The following is a 25,589-nucleotide window of genomic DNA, read 5'->3' as shown; positions in this document are numbered from 1 at the left end:
CCCTTTTGAAGATATATCAGTTGACGACCGAAATTTAACGCGCTACTTTAAAATTTGTTTTCAGATTATCCAGTATACCTATCAAAGTAAGTAGTATATATTATGAAGTAGGATCACATGTACTATTTTTGTTTTAAATGCGGACTCTCTGAGAGCTGTTATAAATGAGTACTGACGACATATACATTTTTGTCTATTGTTAAGCAAAAAGTTGATAATGCCGCTTGAAAAAAAATTCAAGTACTTGGTTCTATCCGAGCCGCTCGGTTCTTTCGGGTACCTGGCTCGGCTTGGAAACCGAGTCCCGGATTGGTTCGGATTTCAAGCTGCCCGAATATTCAAGTACTCGCACAGCTCTACTCTATAGTTGTTCCATCCTAAGAAAAACCTCGTTCGCGCGGGGATGATTCTAAGGAGGCGCTGATTGGTCCGACTCCCCACTTAACCGCCTACGTTTTTCTCCGTCTTACCACCTGTTACCTCTCTGTCAGCCGTTCCGCAACCTGCAGTGTTGACATTGACATCGGTCACGTCCCGCCCTTGGAGAAGCAGGGAACCCGGCAGGTAAAGCGCTACGAACAATCGCCCTGCGTCGGGCCCGTAAGCAGTAGTGGGGGGCTGCGCAGATTGCTCACAAAACGGTATGGATGTTAGGGTTTTTCTTAGGATGGATTTAGTATAGAGACCCCTGCGGCAACCTGTGTATTACACGCTCCGCTCCCACTACTGCAGCCGCTCCCCACTCCGTTGGCGGACTCGCTTGTCCGTGGACGAGCTCGGAGCTCGAGCTCGAGCTCGAAAGTGCGCTCGCGCCCGGAATTGGGGGTCCTGTGCATGCCTGCACTAGGAGGTAGGTTGTCGTGGACGAACCGGTGCCTGCTTGACACTGGAGGCCACTAGGAGGTTGGTTGTCGTAGACGAACCGGTGCCTGGGTGACACCGGGAGCGACTAGGAAAGTTAATTTTGCCTCGTAACATTATAATGCGATACTCCTCGAGCGGTAAAGATGTATCTCTGTGAGTTTATCTCACAGTGGAAATTCAAATGATGATTGTACTCTAATAAAAAATACTCTGGGTAAGAAATAACAAAGTATATTCTCTAAGCTAGGTCTTTACAATGAAAGGTAAGGGGAAAAACAGGAAATGTCACAATACAGCTTTAACGAGAAAATTAAGTTTTAATACTTTAATCCACCAGTAAAGAAACAAGGAACAATGAATTTATCTGCATTCTTCATAACTTGATTTGGTGTACACGACACGGACTCTTCGCTATCCCCACCACTTCTGTCTCACTGTTGTCCGGCGAAGGCGAGAGCGAGATGGAAGGAGAGCGAGCGAGAGGCACTGAAAGCGAGCGAGGACGGTACGAGATGAAGACGACGCGTCGATGTTTTGTCTCGCTCCGTCTTTGGGACGCCTGACACTCTGTTCTTTGCGTGCGCGACCATCGCGCACGCTCGCCGCGCAGGCAGTGTTCCATCTCGCTCTCCCCTTCAGCCACAAAGAAGCGAGAAACGAATACTCGGAATTAGAGCTTTGTTCACGATACGGGCTCAACACCGGTCCCGACCAGCGAGACGCTAACGAGGAAATACTGTATTTCCGCCCAAAGGTATCCCTCCTCGCAACAATGACGATGGGCATTTGTTTGTCTCGCTAATCGCGTTCGTACCGGTGACAGAGAACTTTGTGTGTTTAGCATATATTTCCTGTTATTTCTCGAAAATTTGCATCGAAATAGTAGGTAAGTACTATTACCCGGCCGAAAGAAGATCCCCAAGAGGCGGGCTCGGGCGATACAGTCCGTCGCTATGACGATTGGTCGAATCACCTATTTTGGCACACTTTTAAAGACGCGACACACGAATTTTGGTTATTGGCTGAAGTAGGCACATACATTGTCGCACCGCGCGACGAAGAGAGCGCACAAAACACATCGAGATCGAGTGGAATAGAGCGATCTGACCGACGAACGCCAAAGCAATAGCGTAGGCATCTCAGACGGTTAACCATTAATATATAATAACATAAAAGTTTCCTTATTTTTTAAACAATCTGTGCGAGATTGCGTTTGGGCTTATTTTAATCAGAAAAATCTAACCAAACCAATGATAATACTTTCCTGAATATATTGTGAAAAATAAGGAAATTTTTATGTTATTATATATTAATGGTTAACCGTCTGAGATGCCTACGCTATTGCTTTGGCGTTCGTCGGTCAGATCGCTCTATTCCACTCGATCTCGATGTGTTTTGTGCGCTCTGTTCGTCGCGCGGCGCGACAATGTATGTGCCTACTTCAGCCAATAACCAAAATTCGTGTGTCGCGTCTTTAAAAGTGTGCCAAAATAGGTGATTTGACCAATCGTCATAGCGACGGACTGTATCACCCGAGCCCGCCTCTTGGGGATCTTCTTTCGACCGGGTAATAGTACAAAACCTTTGTCTATTATATTTTGTTCAGGCCATATTTTAAAGATCCATAGTTAAGCTTTCTTATGATAACTTCAATTTTGTGTTTATTTCAAATGTTATTCTGCTATTTTTACAGAAATAAAATAACGTTCATGGGGGTAATGAGAGTCAAGCGGCTCCTTACCCCACACAAATTTTAAATAGTGACAGCTTTTGTTGCTACAGCTGCCAAAAACTTGGAAATAGTTGGCACAGGTTGTCATATACCAAATAATTACTAACGAATTCTAATTAAGTGGATACACTTACAAGGGGAGGACAGGGTGTGATAGATATCGATTTTGATGAGGCTTGGCGCGATGGATCTATGTCGAAAATAAGTAAATAGGTGCCCGAGCGTTTAAGCCAATAGGCCTTAATGATAGAAATATTTACATGTAAATTATTAAACATTTCATAGTGGTCGTGGGGTTTTAGTGGGTAAAAATCCCACACTACCCTGCCCCCCCCCCCAGTGAATTCTCCTCTAGAGGCGTCGGGGTGTCTTTTGAAAATTTCCCCACGTTAAAAAAACAATTTATAAAAAATATTTTTTTTTAATTTATAATTTTTTTTTAACGTGGGGAAATCTTCAAAAGGCACCCCGACGTCCCCAGAGTGGACTCCCTCACAAAAACCCCACGGCCACTATGAAATGTTTAATAATTTACATGTAAATATCTTTATTATTAAAGTCTCTTGGCTTAAACGCTCGGACACCTATTTACTTATTTTCAACATAGATCCATCTTGCCAAGCCTCATCAAAATCGATGTCTACCACACCCTGTTCTGCCCTTGTAAGTGTATCCACTTAATTAGAATTCGTCAAACAATAATCAAATCATTAAATTTGATTGTTGTACGGATATTATGGATCTCTAATAACTGCTATCCTCTTAATATTAGAAGAAAAGATTTTAATTTTGTTTTGGGCTACATAATTTTCTGCGTTTTGTATGGAGACTTGTGTGGCCCTCATTACCCCAACCTGCGAGCAATGTGGGCCAAAACTACTTTTTCAAGAAAATGTTACTTTAAGTTGGTGGTACGTGAAAAAGGTCACTCTTATATTATTGTTTATTACTTGTTTAAAGAATTACCAAAGGTTCTAATAAATATTTCAACCGATTGATTCAATACTTTGACTTTTCGTTAACTGGCTCGTATTTCCTCCGTCACCCCTATACCCTAATGAGGCATAAGAAAAAAAAGCAATAAAATAATAATTATTTTACATTATTTTAATATTTTTTTCAGGTTCGAACAGGGCATCATAAGAAATTTCCACTTCTATTATTATCAAAATAAGGAAAGACACTCATTTTATTAGTTGTCAGATATTTTATTTCTTACTTATTTGTATGAGACATGCATGAGACAGCGTCTCATAAAATAGCTAAGCCTTAGGATCGTAAAACTTTGTTGAGGGTTCCGTACATTGCTTTTCAAATAAGCAGGAGTTCTGTTCTTTTTGCTCTATTGGGAAGTTCGAACTCTCCTTCTTTTCTATTACTGCTTCGTCATTTCTGTAAATGGTGATGAGATTATTCCACCAACAGCCATTACATATAATGTAGTCGGTTCGATAAAAAATATCACGTAATATTCGCATTTCCTTCACTTGCTGAATGAGAAACAGCCATTCCCTTATCATAATTTCTTGTTTTACCTTGACAGAAGCTTATGCTTAGGCAAACAATAGGGGAATTCCGTGTTTTGTTCCAGTGCAGAGTGGGCATTCAAACTTTATGATTCCACAGTTCTGTAATTCCAGTTGCCACCAACAAAATATGCTATAAATTGCAAAATCACGAAAAATGGACATTTCTCAGCTTTTTCCCTTGAAAAATGTTGATGTGGGTGCTGATGACGAACTTTTTAATTTGGTCACAACTTTTTTTGAGCGGTGGATGCACGAAAATTTTGGTTGGACAAATGTAGACAAATAGTTGAAGAAACGAAAACTGTTTGTATTTTATAAAAATTTGCACCTCGGGGTGCAAACTTTACAGACCTCAAGCTTCCGTCAGGCGAATTTATTTACGTGTGGGGCACTGATTACTGTTTAGGTGCATATTCATTTCTTGCGTATTCTCGTATCGTATCACCGTTGCGTATCATCCAGCGATAAGATACGATGCAACGGTGTGTGATTATTTCCGTATCATCTCCAACCATTCCGTATCATTCTTTTGTTGTGACGGTGAAAACCCGACAAATAACCGATCGCATCCGTTGCGTAGCTTTGTATCAAGCTTTCATACCCTACGGTGCAACGCTGTCGATTTCGGCCAATGATTCAAACTTGTTTCAAAGGAACCAAATTCTTTATTCTTTATTGTATTGTTGCGTGGTCCTTTGGCTTGGCGATGGTCCTAGGCCATTTTCGCGCTGACTAGGAAGGACATGACTGGGATATGTTTTTCAAAATATATGGGCACACATGAGAAGTGGTCCACTATGTTGTGTATGCTCCATATCAACAAAAAATGAGTACGACAGTCCACTCGTATACAGGGACAGTGTTGTATACCAACGTCATTTAAATCTATATAAAGTATTAGTCAGCGCGTTAGTTTTCCAGATAGCAATAGTAAGCATCCTGAAGTCCTTCTTTTATGACCTTATCCGTACCCTATTACTCATCCTTGAACCTCGATCTCTATGCCTCATCCCTTAACGACCGTTAAACTCAGGACAACCCCCACTTTTCAGCTTACCGAAAACCGTACATATATATATTACACGCAATTCTTCCAGTTAGAAGCACTTGAGCACTTCAGTCCGAATAGTCTGGACACGAGAATCTAGTTCTGAATCTATAATCTAGTATTTATCTGTAATCGTCTTAGTTTCCGTTATTTCTATAAAGTTATTTAATAAAATAAAAGTAATACGAAAAATACGGAATACAACAACAGAAATCGATGATGAAGTCCCCTTTGTACTACGATTTCAATGAACCAGGGGTGAACCTGGTCTTTCAAGGATAATAGGGATCTCTTTAGATAAGAAATTCCTTTATTTCCTGCGTTTACATCGCTAAAACTAATCGTGTGTGCGTACAAAACAATTCATCCTTTCGGCTGATGTGTAAAGCAATAGCCAAAATTCAGAATTTAGTGTCGGTACGTTACCGCCCGAGGTGAAGTTATTATCACCCAGTCCAAACTTGCGGGTTGAAATACACACCAACGTGGATTCAATGTCTCCTGGGCTACCTGTGCACATGTGTAAATACAGCGGAACTGTAGCTCATAACTAGAGCACGATCTTACATGGTAACCTACGGACACCTCGAAAATGTCAACCGGCAGGGGCCTGTCTATCGTCTGCCGATTTACAGACGAAAGCGTAGTAAAATAATAATTAAAATTAAAATAAAATATTTATTAGATAATGAATCACATTAATATAGGGGAGAGCGGGGACAAAAGTAACATTTTTTACATTTGGCCTAGCCTACAATTACCTTTTATAGATATAAAAATGACAATTATGCCTTAAGCTAGTATGTTTCTTGGTCTATCATTTGAGCCCTGATTCAGCCTTTCGTGATAAGTAGTCAAAGAGTTATGGCAGTTTCCCGCAGTGACTGTCATTGTTACTTTTGTCCTGCAGGGGTAGGACGAAAGTAACATACGGTGGGGGCGAAAGTAACACTAATTGTTTTGAGGAGAATTAAGTAAAACAATTCTTCCAATGCAAAATAGGATTTTTTATTATAAAAACAAAACGATAGAAAAAAACATTTAAATACACATATTTTAAGTAACGATAAAAAGAAATAAATTTTAAATAACGAAAGGTGGAAAGAATAACCAGCTTCGGACATTTCTTTGGTATTGTGTATTTAGTTGAATGATAGGTATTAAACTTCACCTATTCCGAATTAAAATTATGACATACGTAGTGAAGATCACACATGGTGCAGTCTTCGTGGGACTAACCCTTAAAATCTAGACATTGGAGCCACTTCTCTCTCGAACAGCTTTCATTGAAAGGGTCCAAACAAACCAAACATAGATAATCATTATTATCTGAAGAATTCCTATCCTGTATGCTATTTTGCTCGCCCAAGTAACATGTTACTTTCTTCCCCATAGTGACGTGTTACTTCTGTCCCCAGCCATGTTTTTCATAATAGAACTGTTATAACATACAAAGTATACAAGACTTGTTGAAATCAAGTACAGGAACTTCTAAAGACATTATCTAAGAACGCCCTAGCAAATAATTGGTTTAATATCTACAGGTTAACTATGAATATTAAAAAAAAAAAAAAAAAAAAATAGGAGAAACTCAGCTGAATGATGTAAACAACAATTTTAGTTTGCCCACAATATACGATTTGTGTTACTGCTCAGCGTCACTCAGTACAATAAAATAGACACTATACATACAGATGTAACTGTGCAAAGCAAACGTTTTGGAAATGTTTGTGGGAGGGGGGAGAAGGTGTGTTACTTTCATGACGCCGTTACGTTTGTCCCCGCTATCCCCTAATTTGGATGAAGTAATTATTTTGAATTATAATTAATAAAAGTATAACCGCGGGGAGGCTTTGCCGTCTGTGTTCATATTGCGGTGCAACTTTCGGCGTAGATGAGTTTGTGGGATTATTTCTAATTATTTGTTTTTATTTTTTTCCTGTGTTTTAAGCAGGAAGGTGTTTCAAGCTTATTTTTGCTTATATTGCCCAACGAACTATAGTCCCATTTTATTTTATCCCTCCTCTCTCCTTCGGGTCCCAGCAGCAGCAGTGCACCCGAAGAAAGGTGGTCTCCCATCTTTCCCCAGTAGACCGCCCCGTGATGCTTAACTTCGGTGATCTAACGAGAACCACGATTGCACGAGCAACAGTACCGTGGTGGGGAGTGTTCGTGAGTGAGGGGTCTGAGGCCCATTAAGCTAGCAACCAGCTTTGCTCAGATGTATGATGTGTAGCGAGAAACAGGATGTGTACAGAAATTTGTTTTGCTATTTCCTGAACGTTTTTTAACTTCCTCAACATATTTACAGAGCCACTGATACAGTTTTAAAAAATATTGACATACACCACTATAGAATTATTATTTGACAATATTTTTTTAAAGAAAGGAGTACATAGGTATGATAAACATATATCGTACTGGGAATTTCAGCAATAAGTTAAATGTTTTTCCTTTTATAACAGACTAATTTAGAAACGATGAGTTGTACACTTTGCGAACGGCAGGTCAAGAGAAACGTGAAAAGTCACATCGGTATTGTAAACCATATTATATGTATATAAATGCGACAAAATGCTGTTATTCCTTTGTAACGGTAAGATATCTAAAAATTACAATACTTTTGAAAAAGAAAGCTGTCGACGTCTCAATGACTCGTTGCATTTCACCCCATTTCGATTCAATACCTTCTGCTGGCCGAGAGTGCCGCTGAATGTCAGCAACCCACCTTACAGTTTACACCAGGGGTGTCGAACAAGCGGCTCACGAGCCGCAGGGGCTCCTTCTCCTCTTCGCCTGCTCCGTAGAGCCGTAGGAGAACGGCCCCCTCCACACCTACTTCGCTCTGATGAGTTTCTCCTCCATAAGCCGCACTCTCTCCCTGCCGGGTCTCGTGCAGCTCCTGGAGAAAAATAAGTGGGGGAACCGGCTGACCGGGGGCCCGACTCTCGGAGTGGGGAAGTTCGACAATGCTGGTTTACACGCACGCTACGGCAGCTAGTGGCCATAGGGTGGGGGAAGTGCTCACGGTGTCGCTCTTCGCTTTGCTCACGAGCAATCGAGAGCGCTATTGCCCGCCATAGCCTAGCTGTGCAGGCCTGGTATGTACTATACACGAGAAAAGCAATGAAGTGCGCAAATTTAGGTAGAATATACGTATCTCATGATGACGTAAAGAGATATAGTACGTCCAGTGGAAAAAGATTTTATAAGCAATTTAGGACGGAATCTGTGGATGAGGTAAATGTATTTAAAGTACAAAATATTTGCAGGAAATATGATCACCCTTTATTACTGCACATTAACCTTCATTAGACAAACAATAAAATTCTGCCTGGTTTTGCGTTTTAGAATAATATATATAAAGAAATATAATTTGATTCTAACAAGTATTTTTGTTTTACATTACAGGCTTGCAATTTTATGATATCCAATACACACTTCAATTCATTGAATCGTTTGTAAAAGCGATTCCTACATTATTTGTTGCAACTGTGATCTCATGGATCTGAAAGGAATGTTGAGACCAAATATGTACATGTAGGTATATATGGGGCATTAATTCGTCCAAAATCTATCACGAATTGTCTGCTTTCCGTAATGCAACGTAACACCTTTTTTTGTGCTTACCTCTACCCGTTCTGGAGTTCCTAACGCATAAACCACTGCATCAGCAAGGTCCTTGTCTTGTAAAGGATTCAGTCTCGAGAGGTCGTGTTCAGTCTTTATGAGACATGATAACATTGGTGTTAAAACCGCTCCAGGACTGATATTCTGTTGGAACGTAAACATATTATAAAAATCTTAAGATTTGTTTTTTGTATAAAATGAATTGAATAAATTACCATCAAATGTATTCGTTCAATTAATATTGAATATTATACAACATTAATTATTAATTTGTAATTTTAGGTGTTATGTACAAAAAGCGTCACGACATATTATTAAGTAGGTACAATCGAGCTCTTGACACGATCCGTTGTGAAAAAAGGTCTTTCAACGACATTATCCTGAATATCGATATTAGGCCGCGTCCAGATCTGAGCCGAACGGCGAACCGAACGATACTTGCGACTCCCTAATGCCGCGTTCCTACATGTGGAACGTATATTTTTAGCGATTTTCGCCAGTTTAGACAGAGTCTCGTGACTCGCGACACCTACAGATTAAAGAGCAGAGATCGGTTCAGATATGGACGCTGCTTTAGAATACGATCGTACAATGATGTACTACAATGAGTACTGGAGAAGTGAATTCTTCTAACAGATTGCAGGAAATACATATAGAACAAAGGTTTTTATTGTGCTACACTCTGTAGGGATGTTCTACCGCTTGGTGACATACAAATAAACATGGGGGTGGGTGGACACCGGAACATGTATAGATATCATGGATAAATGAACATGTCAAGAGATTGAGATAACAATTTCACTAGTACATTAAGTCTTACCGTAATTTTAATAGGTAATTTGGCTTGCATCATTTCATGACGAAGTTCCGTACCCAAAGCTCTCAAACCATATTTACTAGCAGTGTACAATCCCAGTGGTATCATTACGGCTTCTGCATAGAGTCCAACTATGCTGTAAATTATAGGCGTGCATACGTATAGTGATGATTTCAAACACTGAAGAGTTAGCTATTTAAACTTAATCCCTTCACATTTGACTTCTTTCAATTCATGTCAGACAGCAGTGCCTCGGTTATTAGATCACGAATTGAGTCCGGCAATGATCTTCGAATGACGTGTAGCACCTACCTAATTGCCATCTGGCGCGATCATAGGTGAAGCTCATAGTTGCCAGCCAAGTCCCTACGCACGACGTCACATAGACCTACATGTATACACTAATCCGACTTGTGCGAGAAGCGTGACTATCGATCTCTCCTCTTTCCACCCTGCTTGCATGAGGGGTACCCCCTCCTCCCTTATTACTCGGTACTCACTGTCTGTTGTACTCCGACTTTACTATCCTTTCCCATCTCTCCATCATCTGTATCCTTCTCTCCTGTCTCTCCAATCCTTTCCCACAGCTCCGCCCCACCTGTTTTGCCTTCACTCCTTTCCCCTCTAAGTAACCCATCCTTTCTTTCTCCCACCCTGAGTTACCCGCTCCCCTTCGCGTTCTGTCTTCAATTTCCTTCAGACATCTCCCTGCCTGTACCCCCCCCCCCCTTTACCGCTCCTAACCTTTTCCTCATACTTCCATGCACTCCTACCCACCCTTAACCTCATCATATCCCTCTTTAATTCCTCCCTCACCATGAACCCCGGCGTCCTTGCGTCCAGCCCCATCACCCACCTCAGGAATCGTTCATGCAACCTCTCTACCCTTTCTCTCTCCTTACACTCCCATATCTCCACCCCGTACCCTGCCACTATCCACACCATGTGTCGTATAGCCAGACACTTCTCCTCCAGTTACCCTCGAAAAACCTTTTCCCCAAACCTAGCCCAGATCTAACCCAGACCTCCTTTCCCTGTTCTTACTCAATAACTCCCACACCTCCCTTTCCGACCTCACTCTCTCTATAATTTACAATATACATATAAATATACAAATTCTTTCAGACAGACGAAAAAGATTACAGCCAAAATACACTAAAATGTTGCCAGCAATAACTTCAAATAAAAATAAATAGCTTTTGCATGACTTTATTACAATTCGCGTTGCATTCTACCTCAGCAGCTTCTACTCAACGCAACGATATCATACCAATATTAGTGGTATATCGAAATATCGATAACATTTCGATGTTGTCGACATTTATCGATAACTTTATCGATAGTCACATCTCACGCTATGCGATGAATTGTGGTACATCACTACGTCACTAACAGAAATATACCGTTGTTGCTGTAGGTGTTCCCCTTCTACGGGTAAGGAATTACCTGACAACTCTGATCAAGCTTCTACGTACGGTTCATCGGAAAAGGAATGCAAGACGCAGATTTGTTCCGAAACAAGGTGATGATATGGGACCGAACGTCGCCGAGTCATCTGCCACGAAGGGGACGAAATGCGATGGCACTAACAATCACTTTCCCCTATCCCTCATTCGCGGTCTGTCTCAATCGCCGCGGCAGCAAACAGGAGAAATAGAAGAAATAGCGACCACCTTGTTCCGAGACAGAAACCCCGCACTTGTCTCAAAACACTGAGCGCGGTAGCTTAACATCGAGTACATACGTCTTATTCTAATACTGGGACATCAGAACCTTCTACATATTTTCATTCTCACTAATGGATGACATTCAACATGGAGGCTTTATCGGTCTCGGTGGATGAATGCGCTCTGTGCAGATCCCAAAAGTAGTAGCGAAGTTTAGCGGCCAGAGTACGTATTAGATATACTAGCGACGGATTATTGCACTTGTGTATGACAAATAATAGCTCATTTTCGAGAGAAGCAGAAGCGGACCCAGGAGCCTTTCTTGGAGGGGGCGAAATGTGTAAAAGTTCTTTGTAATTTATATTTGTATATCTCTATCTGATACTATGGCCTAAATAATTAAATTCACACTAATTATTTATACATAATGAAAAATCGAAATAATTGGAGCACCTGTGATTAAAAATAATCTGTTTTATGAAGAAATCAGCCCACGAAAAAACAGAACACGCTCACTAAGCATGCAACTAGTGAACAGCTCGGCAAATATACCATGGATACCACAATAAGTACATATGCATAAACCTAACAAGTTTTTCAGAATATGCACGGCCGCGTTTAGCACAAGGCGCAATAGGCGCAAGATGGAGCCTCACTGTCTATGGGGTTACATCCTCACAAGCAACAGTGTAAAGAACAGTGTAGTTATAGTTGCAAAATAAAGTACTTCTTTTTGAATATTAAATTCATAATATAAAAACTAGAAGCAGCTGAAAAATTTATGAGGCCTCGCGGCTCCATTTCAAATCCATCGTTCTTTCCTTAGAATATAAAACTAACAGGAACTGCTGTAATAGCTATTTTGTTCCCTATATCTACATATTTCACAGAATCGTAGAAATAGACTTGTTCTTTTGAGGCCTCATACTGATGTTGCGCCTAGGGCCTCCAAAAGTGTAAATGCGGCCCTGAGAATGTGATATAATATTTTTACATTTTGTTACTCTTGGGGGAGGAAGCTCGCCCCTATCACCCCCTCTGAATCCGCCCCTGAAGAGAAGTCAATCATTGAGATTGACAAAAAGAATGAATGTGACTATAAATTTGTCAAGTTTCATTTGTAAAGATAAGTCTAAAAGTAACTAAAAATAGTTCAATACGATTGCACAATATAGTCACTTGTTTAAACTATATTGTTGATACTTCGTAACTATGTTACGTAAGTATAAAAAAAAATGACATACCTGTTAATATTGATTATATGTCCGGGTACATTACGCTTCCTAATGGACTGAGAAAATTCTCGGGCACAAATTGTTGGACCTAGTAAATTGGTTTCTAGTATTTTACGGTATTCCTCAGTTTGCGAGTCTGTAACAAAATGTAATATCTACATTATACCTCATCTCATATTTCAGCTCCGGAAAAATAAATGTACATGACAACTGTTTTGTAGTATTGTGAGATTCTGCGACATGCGAATATATTTGGGAAAAACTTAATAGTAAGAACAATATGTAGTACATCTTTGACTATTATCATAATTTAAATATGAGTGAAAATAATTAAGAAGGATAAAATCCGCGACGTGAAACCTTCAATTTTAATGTAGCGATTCAAATAAACGAATAAATACGCAATGCATTTCATTGGTCAGTCCTATGTGTACTAGCTGAATTACTACAACGTGTCAAAATTATTGTATTAGTCCCAATAGAAATATATTGGTCAAAATAACTAGGGGATAATGTCAAGAATGATCCAAATAGGTAGCACTCTAACAGGGATATACATATGAAGCATTGACAGCAACAACTGACTAACCCAAATTGAAAAAAATTACTATTTTATATGATAACTAGAGGCTATTGGAATACATTATTGCTACTAACCCAATTTCGAAAAAATATGGGATAGTCCGTTGCTGCTCTCAATGCTTCATATGTAATTGACATGATAATATTTTTCTTGAGTGCCAAATGGCTAGCTACACAGGGTGTTGAAAAAGGGATTCAGAACCTACAGGTTAAATGGCAACAGCGCCTCACGGACGCATTCCACTACAACCATGCACCAGCCGTTCGAGGGTTGCCAGCGCCCGCTGGACAGCAGTTATACCCGAGCTTCGAAAATTTTAGGATGGTCTCTTTCAAATTAACGTCGCTAAGAGCTATTCCAAATTTCCCGGCCCGGGTTGAAGAATTTGGGGCCTTTTTCGAATAACTTTTGAACTATAAAAGATATCGATTACCTGGGTCAGGATATTCCCACTAGCTCTTTGCGACGTTAATTTGTAAGAGACCATCCTAAAATTCTCGAAGCTCGGACATCACTGTTGTCCAGCGGTCGCTGGCAGCTCTCCGAACGCGGGGCCAGTGCATGGTTGCAGTGGAATGCGTCCGTGAGGCGCTGTTGCCATTTTACCTGTTTTGCGCGCGTAGGTTGCAGTTTTAACGGATGACTCTGTATACGATAGAGAAATTTAAGAAAAAAAACAATTACTTTCATCCCATCGCATACCACATACATTGAAAACAGAAAAATGTTTCCTTTAATATTTTTTTATCTCAGTAATTCACAAGCTATATGGGCGTTCGGGACAGAACTGATAACTTCTGAACTAATCAGTTTTCGATCTATGTACCCTGATACTGTTGTAACGAAAATATGCAGACGCATCGGTTGGTGTATAAAAAAAATAATTGTCTAGTCAAAAAAATCCAAATCTACTTCAATTTTTTAAACTTTTGCAATTTGTTGGCAACTGAATACTGACTTTGTTCGATACATTTTTTTTATCAAATTATTTTTATCACGTTATCGCATTTCACTGCTATTTTAAACCTGTGACCAGGGCCGTTCCTGGCGGGGGTGCAGAAGGTGCCCTCGCACCTGGGCGGCCAAACTTAAAAGCGGCCGCAGACCGTTTACTATATGTAAAGTTTTGACTAATGACAATTATAACCGAAACTCTTTTGCACGATAACTGTTTAAAATCTCTACATATATAAAGGAAAACGTATGTTTTCCTGTTCCCTCACAACTCAGGAACTAATAGATCGATTTCGTGGCGGCTTTTTTTTAGCGTGTAGTACAATTCTCAGGGAAGATTTAAGGCTATATATCATCTCGATATTACTAAATGGGGCTGAGTAATAAGCGAAATAGTGAAGAGAGGTTCTCTTACATAGCGCCCACCGTTCTGCGCGCAAGAGATGCGCGTGACGGTTTCCCGCACAGTGGTGGGGACGCTTGAGGATCACATCCTTTGTCAATACATGTATATAAAAGAAGTCCTGACTGACTCATCAACGCCCAGCTGAAACAGTTTAATCTAGGAACGTGAAATTTGGAAGGTACATTGTTTTCATGACGTAGGCGCCCACTAAGGAATGATTTTTGGAAATTCCGTCCCCAAAGAGGTGAAAGGGGTAAAATGTATTTTCTCGGATTCCTCAAAATCTTTTAGGCCCGATTAGATATCAACTTGGTTTTTTACTTCGAAAGGTTACCCACATAAATGCCTAGAAACCAATTTCAGGATTTTACCCTAATCAACCCCGAAGGGGTGGTGAGAAGGAGTGAAATGTGTTTTCATGGAGTCTTTAATATCTCTTAGGCCCGAAGTGAAGCGCGGGTATATTTGCTAGTTATGTATATATAGATATAAAAGTAAACCCTGCATATCAAATTCTAAATTAAAAAATATTAAATTAATAAGGGCGGCAATATTGTTTTTGCACCTGGGCGGCCAAAACCCAGGAACAGCCCTGCCTCAGACAGCATCCAGGATGGAACAGTCATGATAGGTATCGTATAAAGAATTGGGAAAAGCAGATCGAATGTTTAGAAGTTCCATTTTTTTTGTGTCTCTTGGTGTAGAACAAAGCCACTTTAAAAAATTTCTTGGTTTAAAAAAGCTCTTTTTAAAGAGTTTTTCTCCGTAGAAGAAAAAAATTTAAAAGAATTTTTTAATTTGTTTTAAAACTTTAAACGCGATTATTTCAAAACCACATTTTTCAACTGGTGCTGGTGATTGCAAAAAAACTACTTGACCAATCAGTCTGAAATTTTTACACGTTATTCAGCACATCAGTGGCTATGGCAGGGACTAGGATTACATTTACTGATAAAAAAATAACAAAATGGCGGACGTTTGAAGTTTGAGTATCGAAATACGGTGAATTTTTCAAGAATTTTGCCTCGTAAAGAGTATGAAATGTTTAATAAAAAAATGTTTCCGCAGTCCCTGCCATAGCCACTGATGTGCTGAATAACGTGCAAAAATTTCAGACTGATTGGTCAAATAGTTTTTTGTAATCACCTGCACCAGTTGAAAAAAATGACGTTTTGAGGTAATCGCGTTTAAAGTTTTAAAACAAATTAAAAAATTCTTTAAATTTTTTTTGTATAATATAAGAGTAGATTAATAAATACCAAAAAGATTTATTGCATTATATGTTGCATCTACGAAGAAAAAAATCTTTAAAACGAGCTTAATTTTTCAAACCGTCACAGTGGACTGTCCCCTTAAGAACGTCCGGAAGGCGTCTTTCCAGGTCTGGGCACACATATTAGTTCCGTGACGGCACTGAACCGTGAAACTGGTATGTACGCCCAGATCTTTATCCGGTTCACTTCATATTCGACAAGTGTCAGGCGACTTATCGACAAGAGTATATCTTTAAGAAGATATCACCTCGGGACTCACTTACCTAGAACACCGCAACTTTCATTCAGTCCCCACTAATTCCAATAAACAATGTACTACACCGAAAGTTAGGCTCTCGGTCTTTCTACATCCGCCGTACCTTAACTCACAAATTTATGACCTCACTATACTTTGATATACCACCAAGTGCACAAACTATTCGATTTAACGGTCCTCGCGAATTTTATCTGTTTGCGATACCGTGAGAAAAAAGTTATTTACAAAAGTTTATCTGTATTAAGTGAGCAACATAAGGCAATCAACATTTTGGAAAAAATTGTTTTTCATAGCAAAATCAAGGTTATATTTAATTTTATGAATGGAATCGTATGGTTTTCTTGTTGGTTATCGTAGAGGACATTGAGTCAAACAACGAGTGTAATTATGTAACACTTTCATTCAAAATAATATTGATTTTAGAATAGTGAAATAGTAATGGCTCAAGTGCGTTCGGCACAAACGACTTTTACTAAAAATCTGATTAAAAATGTATATTTATTACTTAAACATTGAGCCCAATATTACTGCTGCTATTTCCACAATTAAAAATTTGATATTGTCTAGAATAAAAGTGGTGCATTGTTCGTCGAATTCCACTTAATGATCCCAGCAGTACCTATTATTAAATGAAATCCATATGGTTCCATTTAAAAAACATAATATGACCCAGATTTTGCTCCACGACATATTTTTTAAATGTTTGGTATTAAGTTCTTAACCTTGCCCACTTCATGCAAATAAATTAATATTCACAGCTTCTTTTGTCACATTATCGCAAATGGCTAAAAATGACGCGGACTATCAATGTGATCATCCTGTATGTATCTTCATTATTTTCTACGATTTTGAGTTCAATCTAAGCGCGATCGTTACTTTGAAAGCTACAGAATTGACGAGATGATTACAAGAAAAATCTGTTACCAATGATTGGCATTAGAGTGCTGACTCCAGCATTGTTTATAAGAACATCAGCGCCGCCTAATTCTTCTTCAACGAATTGAAACACTTTCAGGATATCCTCCTCTTTCCTGATATCGCATTGGACGGGGTAGAATTTGCCCTTGCCAAGTGTCGCAGTTAGTTCCTGAAGCTTGTCCAGTCTCCTCGCTATACCGACTACTATAACACCATGATTTACAAGAGTTTTAGCGGTTGCTGCACCAATCCCAGAACTCGCGCCCGTCACGATTGCAACTTTTTTATTCCAACGATCCATCGTCCGGGACACCTCTTTACATACTGATATGTCTGTGAAATCTGCCGGCTACTTTACACAGTAATTTCATTCTCTGGCTCAACGCTCTAACCAATCAGAGTTGAACGCTTTATATCACTTAGAGTTTAGAGATTACACAGCGCACGAACAGCGCCTGTCAAGGCTTCGCCCTAAAAATGATTAATGATTAGTCTTCAGTTGCTCCTCTGTTACGTGACGCCTTGCCTCATTGGTCTACGCACGATGTAAGTATACATATACGTCTCTTCGATCTTGTAGAAGTAACAGTCGATCCAGACTATCGACCCGGTCGACTATTTGTCGAATTTTTCGGTATTCAAATATTCGAGTACTACAGTTGCTCAAATATTTGGCGAATATAATTCGAATACCCAAGTATTCGAATACTATTCGAATATTTAAGTATTCGAATACTGATGTATTCGAATAGTATGGTGTGAATTATAAATCAAGTTCTTTAGGTTCATTTGTCAGGGTGAAATCTTGTAAGCTAATTTTGACCCACTTCATACCATACTAGCTAGGGCTGGGACTATTTGTCGAATTTTTCGGTATTCGAATATTCGAATAATTCAGTTGCTCAATTATTTGGCGAATATAATTCGAATATCCAAGTATTCGAATACTATTCGAATATTTAAGTACTCGAATACTATTCGAATATTTAAGTACTCGAATACTATCCGAATATTTAAGTATTCGAATACTGATGTATTCGAATAGTATGGTGTGAAGTGGGTCAAAATTAGCTTACAAGATTTCACCCTGATTTCAAATAATAACATTCGAATACTCAAATATTCGAAGTTTATTCGTAACATTCGAATACTCAAATATTCGAAGTTTATTCGTAACATTCGAATGCTCAAATATTCGAAGTTTATTCGTAGCATTCGAATATTTGTAAAATATTCGAATATTAAATTATTCGAATAGTCGCAGCTCTAGTCATAGCCCAATCTCGCTCCGCTCTCGGTTCAATCACATTGTATTATTCCACTGTTTCGATCGTACGTATTCACATTATAGGTAACGCTCCAATCTCAGTTCGATCTCCCTGTGGCAACGATCGTTGGAAACAATATTTACTGGAGCGACATCGAACTTGTTTTGACCTTCACCGATAGTGTAATCGCGCTTCTTCAGCCACTGCCAGTAAACCCGCAATTTTTTTAGTATCAACTAACGGTGAAGTGTATAGGAATGGCTAAAGAACAGTGTTGGAATTTCGAAAAAGTTATGTACATATATTACAGTTCAAAAATTTCATTAACGATTTTGTTATACTTCTGAGCGAGCCCCGATACTTGTTTCCACGTCATAAAAATTAGTAACGGTTTCTTGTTATAATCAGGGCTTGAAACGGTTCCGAAAATAACTGTTTAAAACTGTTATATAAAGGTTCTGATTAAAACGGTTATGGAGAACTTTTATTCCAAAAAAACTGTTATGAAGAACCGAAATTTCCAACTATTACCTGTTTCGATTACGGCTCCTATTTCCCTCTTCATATCAGTTCCATAACCGTTATTTTTTCGGTTCTATATCGGTTCCGAAACAAGCCAGAATCAATTCTTATATCGACTTTTCCCTAATTGATATCATTCATTACACAGTACAAGAGCCATCTGGACTTGTAACATTCAATAGCCGTTTCTTATAGGTTTTCGTGCCCTGAAAACGAATCCGCAACCCATTCGTCGCCATCACCCTCAGTTTTTGAGAAAATCGATTTTGAAAAAGAAACTGCAAATTTTCAACTTTGAGCATCTTTTGTGTCGAAACGGTAATAGTTATTCGATTGTTCTTTGCGTCAAATTATTCTATGAACCTTCCTGAATACAACGATATAAGTTATTATTACATTATGAACATTTAAATATGTTTAAACAACGATTAAAGGGGAAAGGACACCCGAAATGCACCAATTTTTTAATTTATTTCCAAAACTAAGGGTCTAGGAGGAAATCTGACCATTCCACGCGATGCAGCAGACATTTTTCCTTCGGAAAGCATCAACAGAAGTGGTAAATCACGTTTTGTTTTCAATACAGAAGCGAAATAGTTTGGCAAAATGTGCGGCGGCGACAGTGGTAATCAACGGCGTTAAGCGCTTGTGTTACACTGAGTGGCAGTGGATCGCACGCCGCCGTTGACTACCACTGTCGACGCCGCACGTTTTGCCAAACTATTTCGCTTCTGTATTGAAAACAAAACGTGACTTACCACTTCTGTTAATGCTTTCCGAAGGAAAAATGTCTGCTGCATCGCGTGGAATGGTCAGATTTTGTCCCAGACCCTTAGTTTTGGAAATAAATTGAAAGATATCTGCAAAAATTGGTGCATTTCGGGTGTCCTTTTCCCTTTGATCGTTGTTTAAACATATTTAAATGTCCATAAAGCAATAATAACTTATATCGTTGTATTCGAGAGGGTTCATAGAATAATTTGACGCAACGAACAATCGAATAACTATTACTGTGTTATATAATCATTTTTAGGACAAAAAGGAATCTGCAGACGTAAATATTTTTCCAATTATTTTTTACAGTTGTGTTTGGTTAATCAAAAGACAACTATCCCGCAACCTGGACAACTGAAAATTTAAATTTAAATTTTCCGCTCCGCCCAATTGTACAACCTTTCAATATTATCGCGCAACCCTTCAATATTATTGTGCAACCATTCAATATGATCCACAGACGGCCAATATATTGTGCAGTATCATACTGTGGTATCAGCGAAACTTAAATCCACACAAACACTGTATCTATCTATTGTGCAATATTGAATATTACGCAATAATATGGACCGTCTACAGGCCGCGGTTTATACAACCACCGAGCCGGGCCGTCCGTGCCGTGCAGAGCCTCTATGGTAAGCTTATAGAGGCCAGGAGCCGCCGAGCTCGGTACGAACTCGGCGGCTCCTGGTTGCCCTGTCAAAGTGCAACGTTGCTGGATTTTATGCTCCCAATACGTAGAGTAAATCCCGGAGACGCGGCCGACCTAATATAAAATGGCTATTAAAACTAATACAGATATCACTTCTGGACATATAGGTTTGTTCTGATAAAATAAGTAATATCTATATTAGTTTTAATAGCCATTTCATATTAGGTCGACCGCGTCTCCGGGAATTACCCTACCTGTTGGGAGCATAAAATCCAGCAACATTGCACTTCAACAGGCCACAGACTCGGCCTGTCCGGCTCGTCGTCTCAACGAGCGCGGCCACCGAGCCCGGGCCCAGCGGGCAACGAGGAGCCGCCGAGCTCGATGGGAACTCGGCGGCTCCTCGCCTCCATAAGCTTACCATAGAGGCTCAGCACGGCACGGACGACCCGGCTCGGTGGCTGTATAAAGGTCTGCGCACACATATCCGTTCCGTGTCAGTTCCATATCCGCCAGTGGTAAGAAGAAGAGGGACGTAGAGGGTCTCTTCTTCTTACCACTGGCACGACGGATTCGGAACTGACACGGAACGAATATGTATGCGCAGACCTTATACCGACCTTTAAGGTGAACTCAGATGGCGAGCGAGAGTCAGCGAGGCGAAAAAGAAGCTCTTTGTTGGCGCTCGAGCCGAGCCGGGCCATCAGGCAAGCCGAGTCAAGCCTCCACATGAGCCGAGCCCAGTCAGCCGTACAGGCTCGCCAAGCGGCGCCACGGGCCGTCTGACAAGTGACTTGTAAGTTCACATTTAGGCAGGGCTCGAAATGTGAAGAGGGTGACGATTGCCAGACCCGAAACGAATCCCAAATTTCGCCTAAGTCACGTAATCTTTTGAGAAGTCCTTGTGCTTTGTTAGTCTTTAGGAGTGTCGATTGACTCCAGAAGTGTTGGCGCCGTTAAGGAAGTCATAAATTCCATTCGATGGTTTCTCTCTCCATCCTCGGAGCAGGGCCTACATTCTTTTCCCACATGTGCACCCCATTCGTTGTAACGGAAGAGCGCGCTTCACCATCCTGAATGGTGGGAAAACGCGGAACACAATTTGAAGGCGGAGAATCAACCGGAGGACGATCCACCCCCGGATCGGATGCAGTCATCACACTGATTAACCGAAGAATTCGGAGGACACGCAAGGATGGAAGGGCCTAGACGTTCGGGGAGGCAAAGCTCAACGACTGATGACTCTGCGAGGGGAGAACGATTTTGACTCCTGACTAGTAAAGTCACAAACTGTTCTCTGCTAAAACAATCTTTTAAAACTATTCAGAAATATATTGAAGTTTTACCATCATTCAATTCTATTTTATTTAAAACACCCGCGCATCTCGCGAACTGAGCGCTTCAGCGCTCCACGGGCACAAACTAGGTACCGTCCGCTACCAGAAAATAGCTAATGTTCCCCGAAGCACTTTTGTTATTAACAAAGTCAATCGAAAATCGCAGATTTTGGGAATTTTCGCGATTCTCGACCTTATTGTGCGATCTTTAAACGTTTGTAGCTCGGAGCAACGTTAATCGATTTTGATGAAATTTTAGGCACGTATACAACTTACTGCAATCTACAAACGGTTTTTTTTAATTTTCATTACAAGCTCACAAAAAAAAGTTTAAAAATCGACCTTTACTATTCTTTTTTCTATTCTAACCAAATACATTTTTTTTTCAAAACGACGAAACGCGTCAGTTAGCAAACTAATCCTTCTAGCTTCTCAAAAAAACTCAAGTTGTTTGGACCAATTCTAAAAAAGTTATGCGATTATAAAAAGTGTCCGAATATTAATGCAAGCCACTGTACGTAAAGCCTGTGATAAGTGTACATTAAAGTGCCTCCTAGCTGAGGGACAAGTAGGGACAGGTGCATTCCTCCTTTGTACACAACTGTTTTTGTATTCTTGTATGCTGCCAAAGATGTAAGGCATTTGTCTATGGTAAGCTGTAGCTTATGGACCAAAACTGGTCTAAAGCGGTATTTCAAAAAAAAAATCCATGAAGTCGGTATTTCAGTTCGCGTAACACGACTCTTATAAGGTGTCAAATGACCTGAGTTTCGGAACAAGTTATCTATCGATATGGTAGTGTTATCAAGCCCAGAGTTTATCTAAAATGATTTTCCCACGCGGAGTTCTTATCATACTTCGCTAAATGTCCGACGTGTTCGCAGAGGAGCAACATATCGATTAATTCTACGTGCATCTGGTAGATGCCATGGTAAGGTGCGCAGTACTTTGAATATTTGCATCACACTTTACTTTCTTCAATTCCGCCTGTCAGTATTTATCTCCATAAAAAACTTCAGAAAAGTAAAAAAATTACGCCAAGTACATGAAAGCAAATAAATCACAAAAAATAGAAGATAATAATAATTATAAAGTAAAAAAAGATGTGAAATCAAAATGCGCTGCACGTACATAAAGGCGATGATAAATACAAATAAATATTTTAATACGAATAAACATTTTATTGAAAATACTTGGCGCTGCGAAACAGAAAAAATGTTAATTGTCCTCGTATTAATAATTTACAATAACTCCCTTACGATCTAAAATACATAAACATATACATATTAGAAACGCAGTCAGATTTATTCTACATATATTTAATTCTAATGTCATACGTAGCATATGCGCGCACACACATTCATGAACGCACACACAAGAAAGAAAGAAAAAGGTTAATTAATGCAATTTATACATATTTATTCAGTTTAGCGGCACCAATTCGGGACGCAGCGCCAAGTATTTTGAATAAAATGTTTATTCGTATTAAAATATTTATTTGTATTTATCATTGCCTTTATGTACGTGCAGCGCATTTTGATTTCACATATTTTTTTATTTTATAATTATTATTATCTTCTATTTTTTGTGATTTATTTGCTTTCATGTACTTGGCGTAATTTTTTTACTTTTCTGAAGTTTTTTATGGAGATCTCACTTCTTTTTACAAATATAATTTACATATAGAATGACTTCAGATAATTTTCAATATTAATAATTATTATTATATTATTAATTGGTGACTGGATAATTTTTTCATCCTCTCGGGTTTTTTTTTTAAATATATTGTATTGTCATCCAAACTACGCACGCCTGCAAAGCTTCAAGACAATTGGATTGTTGGAATTGGTTTAAATTGGTTTTTATCATTTAAATTAAAAAGAAATTCATTTATGTATATATTTGTAAAAACACGTTTACAACTTGGTTATAACTTGACGGTAAGCTGTCAAAATTTGGAGTAGATTGCATAGTGAAGATAGCGATTGACGAACGAAACGTGTGTTAGTTCCGTTTTGGCTGAAGGTGTGCATGTAACGCGTATACGTATTATGTCGACAAAATTTGCTTGGAGAACCAGGAGAAAAACCTTATCGCATCTGACAGATTCACGAGACAATATTACGATATCTCGGTTATGCGCGGACCGATTTTATTGAAATTGGTCTTATTCGATAGCTTATTTGCGGTTTACATAAGAAAAATGCCTTTAAATTTAGGAAATATTGCAGGCGTGATGAGATATTAAGGAAATAAGTTTCAGGTTAGGTTGGAATTAGAGATCCCTATTTCACGTGTATTTAAATACACGTGTACACGTGTATTAAACGTATCTGTCCCTGAATCCGTGTATCTTTTAGTACACGGGTACCCGTGCACTATTTCACGTGTATTTAAATACACGTGAATTTAGATACTCGTGTATTTATAAATACACGTATATTAACGTATCCGTATTTTGATTCGTCTGATTTTTAATATCTATAGATATCCCAGGACTCTGGGGGATTGCGAAATCCATAAAAGAATTAATGTATTTAAATATATTTACTAGAATAATATGCGGAAAGTATGGTTTTACAAATTTTCAGATTGTAACTAATAACACAATTATAAAATTAACAAGATTTATTTAATCGATTACCTATTTTGATACAAAAAATTAAGGCATTACTGGTAATAAGCGAGCTTCTTTTTAGACGCAACGATAATCCTTAAAATTGAAAAACATCACTCGGTTTTATTACACTTATTGCTTAAGTGACCGCCATTGCCCATTCTCCCGTAGTTAATGCCCAATTCTGATCAAAATACACAAATACTTTGATACACGTGTATTTAAATACACGTGAAATAGTGCACGGGTACCCGTGTACTAAAAGCTACACGGATCGAGGTACGGATATATGTAATACACGTGTACCCGTGTACACGTGTCTTTTTACTACACGTACCATACCGTGGTCTCTAGTTGGAATGGCTCCGCGACGAGTAAGGCTGGGGGCACACGAGCGTTTTTTTTACGTCCGTCGCGACGGACGTCAATTGTGACGGACGTGCGTGTACACCACACACGAGCGTTGCTTCTTTTGCGTGAGTTCGCAAAGGAAGTACAACCGATATGGACGCGTGTGACATTGTAACATTCTCATACATGACGTATTTATATTTGAAAGATAGGCGACGGCGAAAATTTTGGGTACATCCCATAAATGGGGAACGATATAGATATGGGCATTGTTTTACGTTGTACAAACAACTACGTAAACACCCTGAAAAGTATATTAATATTAATATCCATTTCGACAATTACACGCTCTCACGCAACGGACGTCCTACGGTACGTTCGTGTGCCGTGCTATACTCCCGAGTATATAATTCAGAACGTGCGTGGACGTTTTGTAACGTCCGTTCTAGCATAAATACGTCGATGAAAAATCAACGCGCGTTGCACCGTCCGTTGAAAGTAACGTCCGTTGCAAGTGTGCGGACTCTAATATTCTACAATGTATTAAAATAAAAGTAGAGGTGTACGAGTACTTGAATATTCGGGTAGCTTGAAATCCGAACCAATCCGGGACTCGGTTTCCAAGCCGAGCCAGGTACCCGAAAGAACCGAGCGGCTCGGATAGAACCAAGTACTTGAATGTTTTTCAAGCGGTCCGAAAGAACCGGGCGGATTGGATGAAACCGAGCGGCTCGGATAGAACCAAGTACTTGATGTTTTCCAAGCGGCCCGAAAGAAACCGGGCGGATTGGATAGAACGAAGAGGATTGAATTTTTCCAAGCGGCACAAAAGAAACCGGGTGGCTTGGAAAGAAACGAGCGGTCCGCTCGACCTTCATTCGGACCGTTCGTTTCCTTCCAAGCCACCCGGTTTCTTAGGGCCCGCCCGCTTACTTTCCAAGCCGCCCGGTTTCTTTCGGGCCGCTTGGAAAAATTCAATCCGCTCGGTTCCATCCAATCCGCCCGGTTTCTTTCGGGCCGCTTGAAAAAAATTCAAGTACTTGGTTCTGTCCGAGCCGCTCGGTTCTTTCGGGTACCCGGCTCGGCTCGGTTTTTCAAGCCGAGCCAGGCTCGACTTGCTTTTTCAGGGTACTTGATCAGCTCTACCTAAAGGTA

The 25,589-nt window shown here is 39.6% G+C and overlaps 1 protein-coding gene and 1 long non-coding RNA gene across 2 annotated transcripts in view; one reads left to right on the top strand and one right to left on the bottom strand.

Moving 5' to 3' along the window:
• The window catches only part of LOC143367127 (uncharacterized), a 277,661-nt gene that overhangs the window by 173,848 nt on the left and 78,224 nt on the right, over positions 1-25,589 (top strand). Inside the window, exon 2 of the long non-coding RNA XR_013084992.1 lies at positions 11,495-11,512. This is a non-coding gene — a long non-coding RNA (uncharacterized LOC143367127). The remainder of the gene's footprint in view (positions 1-11,494; positions 11,513-25,589) is intronic.
• LOC143367045 (farnesol dehydrogenase-like) lies at positions 8,439-17,281 on the bottom strand. The gene is made up of 5 exons (XM_076808658.1): positions 16,920-17,281; positions 12,532-12,658; positions 9,624-9,756; positions 8,804-8,947; positions 8,439-8,681 (listed from the first exon to the last, which is right to left on the bottom strand). The coding sequence occupies exons 1-5, from the start codon at positions 17,212-17,214 to the stop codon at positions 8,616-8,618; spliced, it is 765 nt and encodes a 254-aa protein (XP_076664773.1). The 5' UTR covers positions 17,215-17,281; the 3' UTR covers positions 8,439-8,615.

Source organism: Andrena cerasifolii, chromosome 3 (assembly GCF_050908995.1).
Source record: "Andrena cerasifolii isolate SP2316 chromosome 3, iyAndCera1_principal, whole genome shotgun sequence".
In the NCBI taxonomy this organism is placed as follows: Eukaryota; Metazoa; Arthropoda; class Insecta; order Hymenoptera; family Andrenidae; genus Andrena; species Andrena cerasifolii.
This window is presented reverse-complemented; position numbering and strand designations above follow the sequence as displayed.